The following is a 12152-nucleotide window of genomic DNA, read 5'->3' on the forward strand; positions in this document are numbered from 1 at the left end:
CACAGCCCCATAAGCCAGAGCAGAACTGGTGCCTGCCTCTAGCAGGGCTTGTCCAAGCCTAGACAGGACCGAGTCTGGGACCCGAGCAGTCCAAGGACATCATCCTTGGACTATGTCTGGTGTTGTTTTAAGCAACGTACGGAAAACTATTGCCCAAAGCCACCCACGCAAATGGTCAGATCCTCTGCATCACAGTTGGGATTATCACTCAGCCAATATTTGCTTTCTTTTTTTAAAAGATTTTTATTTATTCATGAGAGAGAAAGAGAGAGAGAGAGAGAGAGGCAGAGACACAGGCAGAGGGAGAAGCAGGCTCCATGCAGGGAGCCTGACGTGGGACTCGATCCCGGGTCTCCAGGATCAGGCCCTGGGCTAAACCGCTGAGCCACCCCGGCTGCCCCAATATTTGCTTTCTGAGCCTCGTGCTGTGGACAAAGTGTGCTTTCTTGCCTTAGTGAAGCTGGGGTTGGCCGTGTGACTTGTTTGGCCAATAAGACGTTATCGGATGTGTGCCTATGGAAGCCTTGCGTGGTTCGGTCTGGCTCCCGGTCCCTGGCGCTATGCCCCGAGAACGTGCCCCAGGAAGCTGTGGGTCCCAGATAACGAGAGACGTGTGCACTCGATCTGAAGCTTGGAGCCAAGTCCACGCAGATCCGTGAGCAGGAAATGGAGTGCTGTGTCACACCAGCATGACCGCAGCCAGCAAATGCACTGCATACACCCGCACAACTCCGCACTCACTGCATGCTTGCACGCTCATGGCCCGAGCCCTGAGCCGGGGCCTTCCTGGGAATCGGACTCTCCTCCCCCATTTTACAGCTGTGAACACTGAGGCCCGGGGAGGAGACGGGTACGGTGAGTCAGGCGCGAGAGTCTGGCTCTTCACTAGCTGTGGGATCCCGGCCGGATTGAATGAAGTCTTGGACTTAGTTTCCAAATCTCTCAAATGGTGACCACTCAGTAATGTGCCAAGCACAGAGTTCGCGCTCGATAGGCACATTGTCTGTAGGCGGCTCTGCTGCCAGGGAGTGCCCATCCGGCGCCTGTCCCTGGGCCTCCTACCCTCCCTCCGGGCACAGGTGAAGTTCTGGATGATTCCCTCCGGTCTGCATGGGCTCCGCCCCGGCTGCATCTGCATTTAACCTCGACTTTTCCTACCTCCTGGGAGTTCCCAGTCTATCTCTTGCTTCCATCCTGTCTCTCACATGGAAATAAGACCCCCTCTGGACCCCCTCTCCTGCTGCGGCTGAGGCTAGGCCGGACCCTCCACGAGGGGCCTCCCCAGAGCACAGAGGGCGTGGGGTGGGTCTGGGGCACAGGTTCCCAGGGGTGCCCTTGCAGGGCCTCAGCTCGGGCTCCGCAGGTGGGCTCCTCCCGACTTGGCTCTGGTCTAACCATGACCACCCAGACCATCACTCAGTAATGAAAGAGATGGACAGACTGATGGGGGGGGGGTGGCTGACCTCCCAGCAGCCCTTGTGTGAGGACCCACACTTCCCTGCATGATGCAACCCTCCCTCCCAAGAGAGGGGCGTCCTCGGCAAACACACCCTCATACCATGGTCCAGGCGCTGCTCTGAACAGTTACACACAGTAGCTCATCTCACCTTCACGACAACCTTCTAGAATCAGTACTTTTATTATTTCTGTATGTGGTAGGCAGAAAAATGGCCCACCAAAGACGTCCGTGTCCTAGTCCCTGGGCCCTGTGGATATGTTACCTTACACGCAAAAGGGATTTTGCAGACATGATTAAGAACGGTGAGATGGAGAGATTATCCTGGCTGTCTGAAAAGATGGAAGGAGGGAGGCCGAGAGAGGTTTGGAGATTGGCGATGCTCCCATTCTGCTTGGAGAGGAGGGAGTCACGGGCCGAGGGATGAGGGCAGTCTCTCCTCTAGAAGCTGGAAAAGGCGAGGACTCAGGTGCCTTTAGTGGCCTGAAAGAAACGCAGCCCTGTGCACACCTTGATTTCAGTCCGGTGAGACCACTTTGGATTTCTGACCTCCAGCGCTGTGAGATAATACGTATGTGCTGTTTCCAGCCCCTCGGCGTGTGGCCTACTTGTTACAGCAGCACAGAAGGTTCGAACAACCCGTGCAACAGCTGCTCAGAGTCAGGAGCGGGACTTGAACCCAGGCGGTCAGCTCATGACTGCAAACCCAGGGCTGCCCCTCCTGGGCCTCGAGAGGGGGTCCCCACCGCTGCCGGGTCCAGGGCCACGGGCAAGCTCCTGGAGTCCTTCTGAGCTCATGTGTGAAAATGGGCCAGTGGAGCCTCGGGAGGGCTGTGCGGGGCCGGGAGAGAAGGAGAGGCTGGCGGACGCGTGTGGGCTGTTGACTGGGGCCCTGGGGCTGGCCTCCCTCCCCGCGCCACCCCTACACCCACCTGAGGCAGGCCAGCCAGCCCTCCTCCTCCTCCTCCTCTTCCTCCTACACGGGCTGCAGCTCGGCTTCCAGCTTCTTCTTCCGGACTCCGTCCACAAAGAAAAAGTCCATGCCGATGAGGGTTTGCCCCAGGGGCGTGCCCACCCTGCTGCCCACAACCTGGTTCGTGGAGTTGGGGACTGTGTCGGAGAAGAGAGGCACGTACTCCGGCAGCTTCACGGGCTCCTTCTTATTGCCCTGGGGAGAGGGGACAGTCCGTGTCACCAGCTGCATGGAATCCAGGGCAGGCCTGCAGGTGACCAGGACCATCCCAGGGGAGCGGGGGGGCAGGCAAGGGTGCAGGAAGCAGGTGGCCTCTGCAGGCAGCTTCCATCCCAATTTGGCCCCAGGAGCCCAGAGGGTTACGAGACCCTTCAGCTGAGGCCCACTGCACCTTCCTCACCCTGGGCTCCCTACTTCAGATGCTCCCCTGAACCCTCCCCTTTGAGCCTTGGCCTCCAGTGACCCTGGAGGGACCCTGTCTGATTCCAATCTCCATCCCCACCACCTAAGACCCTGCCTCGCCTATGGTGGGAGTGCCTGAGGGTTGGTTTGTTTGGGGGTGACTTCTTCACCTGAAGACTGACACACACACAGAAACGTCCCCAAATCATAACCGTCCGGCTCCACAGGCCTCCACAACAGGTCTGAGCAGCGCTGCCCAGATCAAGAAATGCCACCCGCCACAATCTCTAAATCCCAGTTTTGAACTTCATCTTAATAAGACCTTGGCTCCTGTCTCTCGGGAACGTGTTTTCAAGGTCCATGCATGGTTTCGGCTGTGACCACAGCCCATTTGCTGTCCTCGCTTCACCTTCCACCATCATCGTGGGGCTTGTGTGAATGGTCCACGTTATCTCTACCCACCTCGCCGTGGATGGCTTTTGGGTTTGTTCCCAGTCTGGGGGTCTGAACATTCGTGCTCGTGTTTCTGGTGACTTCTGGGACTGGAAGGTGAACGAGTGAGTGAATGCATGTTGTGAGAATAATCTGATGAGGCCTTGGGTTGGGGGTTAACTCTGTGCTACCTGGGCTCAAATAGAGGCTATGGGACCAGCGAGGTAACAGGATCCTCGCTTTCACGTGGGAAAGTCCAGGCCCAGGTGGCCCCACACCTCTGGGCGCGATGCAGGTGTCAGTGGTCAGGTTGCTAATCTCCAGGCCTCGGCAGGGAGACTCTGGGCTGGAAGCCCAGTCCAGGAGCTCAGGGTGGGACTTCACGACTCGGGACCCACACCTTCTCTCCCAGGGCAGACAGTGAGCCCGCAGGCTGGGCACGTAGACATTAAGCCTTCCTTCAACCTGGCAGGGCGCGGCCACCGTCTTGGTTGACTTGCTACGCTCGCTGCTCATTTTCCAGGTTGGTTCTCTGACCTTTCTTAACAGCCAGACTCATTCTCCCATTTGGTCATTCACCCAACAGAGTGCAAAATATTTATCGGGTGCTGGGGGGTAGGGCATGGCTGATGGGTGGGGTCCCCAGCCGGACACCCGGAGAAACTGGTGGGTGAAACCTGACCTGCGATAGCCAGGGAGTTGGGCTGGATCTGCCAGCGGGTGAGGAACAGGGGGACCTGATCCAGCTCCCCCAGGAAGGAGAGATTCCTCAGCAGGAGGCATCTGAGCGATGAATGAGCCTGACAAGGCGGAAGCGCATTTCAGGCAGGGGCACAGCATGCACAGAGGCGTAGCTAAAAGGGACGTGGAGGTCAGGGTGGGGGTGGGGGGTGCAGGTCAGATCCTGGGAAGCCTCGTGAGCCACCCTGGGAAACGCAGGTGTACAGAAGGATTTTAAGCAGGATTTTAACTCAGGGTCAGTTTTGTGGTTTAGGAAACTGACTCCGGCAGTGACGTGGAGGACAGATTGGAGGTGGCACCACGAGAAGCAGGGAATTGGCTTGCGAGGTGGGGTCACCCAAGCTCATCTCCGGCGGGGCACACCACACATCGCTCGCTATCCGCGGCTGGCATCCTCATACGGGACAGGACATTTCCGAAGCAGACGGCTATCTTTCCCAGTCGGTTCATCTCCATAAACCCGAGAAACGCTGCGGAAAACTGAATGCTCTACGCATTTTCTTTCCCCCAGACCCTGAGTTTCTCGAGACAAGAAAGTGTATTTTTTTTTTTTTGGCCTCTGTACATTCCAGCTTCTAGCACACAGTAGGGCCTCCATCAGCGTTAGACACGTCACTGGCCTTACCAGGGGATCGTAGTCTTTCAGGAAACTCCAGTGCTGAGCCCTGGAAAGGAAAACACGTGGGCAGTGTTACAGCTTCCCGTGACGTTTTTTTTCGCAAATGACTTTCTGTATCAAGGGAATGAGTCGATGCCAGGGATGCATTTATTACATCACGGAGGAGCTAAAAAAATCAAGTGCAACAGACACCCCCAACCAGCCACGTATTTATGGCGTGGCCTCCCAACAAGGCAAGTATCTCAATACCTGATGCTTCCCGGAGCGGGAGGCCTGGCGCCAGAGGAGGCAGCGGCGGCGGGGAGGGCGGGGGGAGCTCCCCGCGTGCCTCTGCCCACGTGGGAGCCCTCAAGGATTTCGTGAAGAAAAGCCAGTGATCGCTCCCTCAATTTTTTTTTTTTTTTGTGGCCTTCCAGTGTGGGCAGCAGAAGAAGGTAGGGATGGGGCAGGAGACCAGGATGGTGACGATGGGAAGAAGGGCATTACCTGGGGGGCTAATTTAATTTTTAGTTTAATCTGTTTTTAAGAAGTTGAAGAGTTCTGTAAGACTTATCATAAAAACAGGTTTTCTCTACCCCCGATCCTCGAACCCCACAGCCTTTGGTCAGGCTTCCAGCCCTCTCGCTATTTCTTTGGGCCTGTCACCACCCCATTCCGGAATAATAAATCTAGGCTACTATTTCTTGAGTTTTTGAAATTATAAACATATCTGTGGACTTCCTCTTGTGGGAGAATTTCTTTTTTAAGATTTTGTTTATTAATTCATGGGAGACACAGAGAGAGGTGGAGACACAGGCAGAGGGAGAAGCAGGCTCCCCCGCGGGGATGTGGGACTTGATCCCAGGACCCCGGGATCACACCCTGAGCCGAAGGCAGATGCTCAACCACAGAGCCACCCAGGGTCCCTCTCATGGGAAAATTGATTATGAGTTAGCTCCCCTGCCCCTCTTCCCTTCCCTCATTTCTTCCACAAATGACTATATTCTAAATTTTGGCTGAACCAACATGTATTGTTTATATCCTTAGGATTCTGTAAACACCGTTCACTAAGCAACTATCCTGGATCATAGGATCCCAGATCCTGCCTTGGACAACGTGGAATTTTTTTCTAGAGTTATAATCACTTTTTTTTCTTAGCTTCTGTGTACAGATCACTGAAACTCTCTAGCAAAATCATAAAGCCCCTCCCGGTACGGTCTTCCACGCAAACGCAACAGGTAATCCACGTCTCTTTCCGGCTTCTTCTCTAGAGGCCGCCGTCCCGGATCCGGGGTTGCCCTGCTCCCACCAGGGCTGCTGCCCAGGACCTGCCCTGCCCTCCTGACCCCCACTCAGGGGTTCCCTCTTTCGGGGTCTCGGGCCTTCCTTTCTTGTTTACTCCCCTGCTGTGGAGCACATCCTCCGGGGTCTGTGGATGCCTGCATTTCTTTGGTTCTAGAAAATTCTCAGACACTTTCTCCTCCAATATTTCATCTTTCCCAGCCTTCCCTTGGGGTGCTCTGTTGAAAGGTATGTTGGACCTTCTTGTCCCGTTCTCTAGGGTTCCAATTCCTTTTCTGTCTGCTTCCTCTCCTTGTCTTTTTGGAAAATTGTGATGAAGCTGAGTTTATGGTTTCTCACTTCAGTTGTATTTTTTTTAAGGATTTTTTTTTCTTTCCTTTTAAAGATCTTATTTATTTATCCACAAGAGACACACACAGAGAGGTAGAGACAGAGGCAGAAGGAGAAGCAGGATCCCTTTAAGGAGCCCGATGCAGGACTCGATCCCAGGACCCTGGGATCATGCCGTGAGCTGGAGGCAGATGCTCATCCCTGGGGCCACCCACGTGCCCCTCAACATTACAGATTCTTTTCTAGAGGTTCTCTTGGATTCTTTTTCAAGTTGCCTCTTGGTTCCCCCTGTCTTCAGCCCATCACCCTCCTGAGACGTTGGGGCCCTCCCCAGCCACCCCTTCCTGGGGACCCTGTTCCCTCTCTGCCTGCCCACTCAACCTCCTCCAAGCCTCCCCAGGTGTCCTGATCCCCTCACCAGCCACCACTCCCCGTCTTGTCACAGGGAGCCACGTTTCAATAGCGTTGGTCTTGAACTCACCGAAGGCAGGGACCTTGACCTCAGAGCCACACTAGGACTCAGTGAGAGCCAGTGACGTGGGAGAGGGGATGCCGGGTCCCCGGCTTTGTGCTGCTCATTGCCTGCTGTGCTCGCTGGGGGGCCCTGAGCCAGGCTACTGTGTTCTCGGGCCCTCAGTTTCCCCATCTAGAGAAACCCCAGGGGGAACGGGTGTGTGGGGCACCTCTCAGGGCTGTAGGAGGTAAGACACAGACCTGGTTTCAAGGGCTCAGAGCAAAAAGGAAGGTCAGATGATCTCCCGAATATCTTTTCAAATATTGACGATGTACCAAAAAGATGATACTTTGGATGAGATTCATCATTAAAATGGATTTCACTAGTTCCTCGTTACATTTTTTAATGCTGCCATTAGAATATGGAATATTTCGTGTGTGGCTCATATGGTGTTTCTGTTGGGTTTCCCTAAACTCTCCCCTCTTGGGTCTGTGACCCCTTTCTTGTCCGGGGCTCATCTCAGCTCATCTCAGAGTACATGTGCCCATTGGGTCTAAGACCTTGTCTCCGGGGACACGAGGCCCCTTCCAGGGACAGCCCAGGGGTCCCAGCGCCAGGTTCTCAGGCCCCTCCTCGCTGGGGGCACACGCAGGTCGTGAGGGTCACCCCTGTAGGAGGATGGTCCAGCGGTTCCCACATATTCAGAGTCGTGGCCGGCACCGGCCTTTCGTCACCCCCTAGAGCGACCCCACGTCCCTTAGCGGTCACTCGCTGCCCTTGTCCCTCCCGTGATGCCGGCCGCCTCCCGGCCCTCTGTCCCCTGGTCCCGCGTCCAGCTCTTGACTGCTGATGCTCAGCGGCCTCCTGGGCGGCCTCCCGCCGGCCCCGCAGGGCGCTCCTCCCACGGTCCTCGCGGCGACTCGGACCCGGACCCGGACCCGGACCCCACTCCCACCTCTGCTCAGGTCTCCGGCTCCTGCTCTCCCCAGGCTCCTTACTGTGTCGACAGCCCTTCCTTCTAAGTGTCCCCTGCACCCCAACCCCTGCCTACACCCCCCCCACACCCCACACGCACCACACACACCCTCACCCCACCACACACAGCAGGTACACACCTCCTCCACACCAACACCTCACACACCACACACCCTACACACATACCACACACACCAACACTCCACACACCACACATACACACACACCCCACGTACACACACCCTCCACACCAATGCCACACGCACACCACATACATACCCCTCCACACCACACACCATACACATACGCCCCCCACACATAACCCTATACCCCACACACATTCACCCTCCACACCCCACCCCCACCCCAAACACACCCCCCCACACAGCACACGTACACACCCCCACACATACCACACACAACCTTCACACCAACACTCCGTAAACACCACACACATACCCCACACACTGTGCACACTGTACACGCACACCCTCACTCCATACACCCCCACCCCTCCACACATCTCACATACACACATCCTCCACACCAACACCACACACACCCCACATAGACACCCTCCAGTCTCACAGCCCACACACCACATATGGACACACATACACCCTATACCCCCACCCCCTTACACACCACACACACACACCACATGTGTACACACACACAACTTCCCCCACACACATCCTGTGCACATATCATACGCACCACACACACATACACACACCTGCCACACCCCCATGCCCCACATATCCCCCCACACCACACACATGCACACACCCCAATACACCAACACACCACAGACACACCACACACCCTCTCACTCTAATCCATCAGCAGTTCTCATAACGCTACCATGAAGCCATTCCTCGAGTTTTCCCACAGATCTCAGGCTAGATCACATCATGCTCTTCCTCGAAACCCTTGATGGTGTCTCATTACATTTAAAAAAATATGACCTTTTACAGTATATGACATGTTCCTCCTACTTCTGATCTTTTTTTTAAAGGTTTCTTTTTTTAAAAAAATATTTTATTGATTTATTCATGAGAGGCACAGAGAGAGGCAGAGATACAGGCTGAGGGAGAAGCAGGGTCCCTGCGGGGACCCCGATGTGAGACTCCATCCCAGGACCCCGGGGTCATGCCCTGAGCCAAAGGCAGGCCCTCAACCACTGAGCCACCCAGGTGTCCCCTATGTCTGATCTTGAGGCTCCTGTCCCCTCGCCGACTGCCTCAGCCACATGGACTGTCTTTGTTTTGTTCTGTTTTTAAAAACACCAGACTCTCCGTGGCCCCTTCTCACATTTCCCGTCAGCCTCTGGGCCACCTCCTCAGAGAGCCTCTGTGAGCAGCCTGTAGAAAGAAGGTGCCCACCGACCCCTCGCTCCATGACACTCGCCACACTATTTCTTGTCTCTCGGCTGGCTTTGTGGTGGCCCAGTCCTGAGCTGGGGGCTCCCAGGAGCCAGGTGTCGGCCTGTGTTGTCCCTCGTCACAGCCTGACAGGAATGTCTGGATTGATCGGATGCCTGAAGGGATGTCTCTCCCTTGGGTCAGAGGGTGAGGGCTGCCCCCCCTCCACTGCTGCCCCCCAGTCTCTCCCTGGGGCTCCAGCTGGAGGGATTATTCAGAGGCAGATGGGACCCCAGAGTGAGCGCTGGGCCACCTGGCCCCTGCCACCTCTCCCTCCCACCCTCGGGCTCCAGTCTGGCCGGCGTGTTCTCCCCAACTCGTGGCCCGAGCACTTTGACGCCAACACGTTTGCCTGCTTAGTCCTTCTCATGGGTCTCTCTTTTTCCAGAAGCTTCCTAGACCCCGAGGGTCAGGCAGGGCACTCACCAGCGCTGCTGGCCCCTCCTCTCGGCCTCCAAGAGCTCCCTCCACAGCTGGTCCCGCTGCACACCGTTCGTTCCCAGGGCCGAGCGCTCCGCTTCTGGGGCCTGGGGGGCTCGGCGACCCCTGCCCACCGCGGGGCCACCTCGGGCAGTGCGGGAATCTACGGCTGGCGGCCTGGTTGAGGGCAGCCGGTACCCAGCGGACGAGGTTTTCTGGAGCCCAGGGGTGGGGGGGCTCCCCATGGGTACGGGTGTGATGGGGAGACAGAGAGAGACAGAGAAAGACAGAGAAGTGGAGAGATCGAGAGAGACACAGGAGAGAGAGGCTCCGGGCTGAGCCTGGGCGGGGGTCCTCCCCGCCGCCCCCCAGGCCCCAGGCTCCGAGTGGCTGAAGTCGGCGGGGAGAGCGCTGGAGCAGCTGTGTTTTGAGCTTCTGCCTGTGTTGACGGTTGTCCAGGGGACGGGCCAGCTCCCGAGTGTGTGTGACATCTGAACCCGGGGAGGGGGGGTGGGGGGGGTGGAGAGACTTTCTGCGTCTGTACCAGGCCCAGCTCAGCTGCCCCTCAGCTCTGTCCCCAGGGCCCCTGGCCCCCTGGCCCCCTGGCCGGAGACCTCAAAAACAGCATGGGGGAGGGGGAGGGGGACCAGAGCCCTGATTTCTGGGGCAGTGAGGAAAGACCCTGGCTCCTAGACAGGATGGGGGGTGTTGGGGCCCCGGCCTCCCAATTGCCGCATGGCCTTGAGCTGCTCTGCCCTGCTTGGGGCGTGTGAAAGGACCATAATAACCCGCTCGGCTCCCCTGGGGACATGGGCTCCCACCAGAAGGTGGATGGAGGTGCTTCGTGAGCTACAGAGAAGATGCCAGTGCGATGCTCTGCTTCTCTGTTGGAGGAGGCTGCGAGCACGTGGCAGCAAGGGGAACCTGGTGACACTGTACCTTCATACCTGGTCTAGCTGCAAAAACCTGGAGGGTTTACAAAGCACCACCTTCATCTTGCTAAACCCTCCGGATCCCCCAGGACAGGGATTTCGGACTCTGTTCTTTTTTTTTTTTTTCGGACTCTGTTCTACAGAGGAAGGAACCAAGGCCCTCGCCAGCGGGATTAGGTGACTGTCCCAGGCCACGCAGTTACTAGCCGAAGCTTGGCCTTGAATTTAGATTTTCTGAAGGAATCAAGGGGAACTGGAGGGTGGGGATTCGTGTTCTGAGCCTCCGGCTGCGAATCTGCTCTCAGCCAGCGTGGCCCGAGTGGCTCTGTGGCCCCGGGCCTCTCCGGCCTCTCCTGCTGTGGCTCAGCTAAGCTCCTCGCACACGCCACCCTCACCTGCTGCCAGGTCTCCCAGCTTCGGGCTGTCCCCTGTCCCTGTCCATGTGGGCAGATTTCCGGATCTTTCCCTGAAACTCTTCTGTGGGCCGATCCAGCTGGGCGTGGTGCTCCCTTCTCTGTATAGCTGGAAAACGGGTTCCCCGTCAACTAAGCACCCACAAAGCCCTGCTCGAGGAGGTATGTCTGGTGCCCCAGAGTGTGGGGACAGGTCAGCCAATGCACCTGAGCTCGCACTGGATCTGCTTTCCAGAAGGAGGGGCCAAGGAGTGAAGAGGACAAGAGGATTTGCCAGGTGGAAAAACTGGGGCAAGGAGGAAAAGCATGGATGCAGGAGGGAGCACCAGTATTGGGGGGAGGTAGAGGGGAGGAGGCGAGGTCTGAGGCTGGCGGGTGGGGCCCCAGGACCACAGGGCTGGTCGGAGCTGTGCCTGGAGTTAGCGCACAAGGGAGAGAGAGATGCTGCTGAGGCAAAGAAGCATCGGGAAAGAAGAAGCAGGGGAGTGACCACGGCCATGGCCCAGGTGAGCAGTGGGGAGGCCCGCACTGGCTTTGGGCCGAGGGCTGGAACAGAGATGGGGTGACAGCGGCCAGCATTTGCCTGAGGAGGCGGCGCCGAGTGATGTGACCTTCTGGGACAACATTAGTTTAGTCCCAAAGCAGAGGCTGGGGGGCTGGGGGGGGCTGTCTGTCCTCTCTCCTCTCTTCTTCCCCCAGAGCTGGGACATGCAGCCTGGCCTTCAGTGACCTTGAAGTTCTCCCAGTAAAGATAAACTGGGTGAACCCCCTGGACCCTGGAACAGGCTTTTCTGGTGGCTATTTTCTTTTCGGTGGATGTGCCCCGGCGCAGCCAGGACAGGCCCCCACTAGTTGCCGAAGAGTGGCAGCTCTGATCTGACCTCCACAAACCTCTGGAAGGGGTCGCATGAGTGTGTTTACAGAGGGCAGTCCCTGCGGCAAGGGACACCTCTCATAAGACGACCACAGGCTGTGGCGTGGAGCAGCTCGGTTGCTCAGATACCTTAGCCCAGGTCTCCTGGCCCCAAGCCCCAGAGACAAGGGACAAGGCCAAAAGGCCAGCAGGGGCATCCAGGATGACCAAGTGCTTGATGTATGTAGAGGCTGAATACTTCTGTGGGGGTTAGTCTTTAATTCAGAAGCCATTTACTGACAGATGGTAGCAGGATGGGTAGAAATGTGACAAAGCAAATACAACAAAATATTGTTGTAGTGTAATTGTAGAGTCAAGGTCATGGGTATATGGGTATTCAAGGTACCTACTTTCAGTGTTTCTCTATGTTTGAAATTTTTCAAAATA

General features: G+C 56.7%; 1 protein-coding gene across 2 annotated transcripts; it reads right to left on the reverse strand.

Moving 5' to 3' along the window:
• Positions 1 to 1620: 1620 nt before the first annotated feature.
• CIMIP5 (ciliary microtubule inner protein 5) lies at positions 1621 to 9915 on the reverse strand. Of its 2 annotated transcripts, XM_077844128.1 has the most exons (3): positions 9514 to 9915; positions 4630 to 4669; positions 1621 to 2624 (listed from the first exon to the last, which is right to left on the reverse strand). In XM_077844128.1, the coding sequence occupies exons 1-3, from the start codon at positions 9750 to 9752 to the stop codon at positions 2433 to 2435; spliced, it is 471 nt and encodes a 156-aa protein (XP_077700254.1). In that variant the 5' UTR covers positions 9753 to 9915; the 3' UTR covers positions 1621 to 2432. The 2 variants fall into 2 exon arrangements, with proteins under 2 accessions (XP_077700254.1, XP_077700253.1); XM_077844127.1 differs by lacking the exon at positions 1621 to 2624 and having other exon boundaries at positions 4211 to 4669.
• Positions 9916 to 12152: the final 2237 nt, after the last annotated feature.

This window comes from Canis aureus, chromosome 12, assembly GCF_053574225.1.
Source record: "Canis aureus isolate CA01 chromosome 12, VMU_Caureus_v.1.0, whole genome shotgun sequence".
NCBI lineage: Eukaryota > Metazoa > Chordata > Mammalia > Carnivora > Canidae > Canis > Canis aureus.

What these genes read in the sequence shown, in the direction of transcription:
- CIMIP5 (XM_077844127.1), bottom strand. Translation starts at nt 9,752, where the DNA reads ATGGGGAGCCCCCCCACCCCTGGGCTCCAGAAAACCTCGTCCGCTGGG. An exon ending in AGGAGGGGCCAGCAGCGCTG is followed by an intron (nt 4,670 to 9,513) that starts GTGAGTGCCCTG and finishes TTTCCTTTCCAG; the next exon opens with GGCTCAGCACTGGAGTTTCC.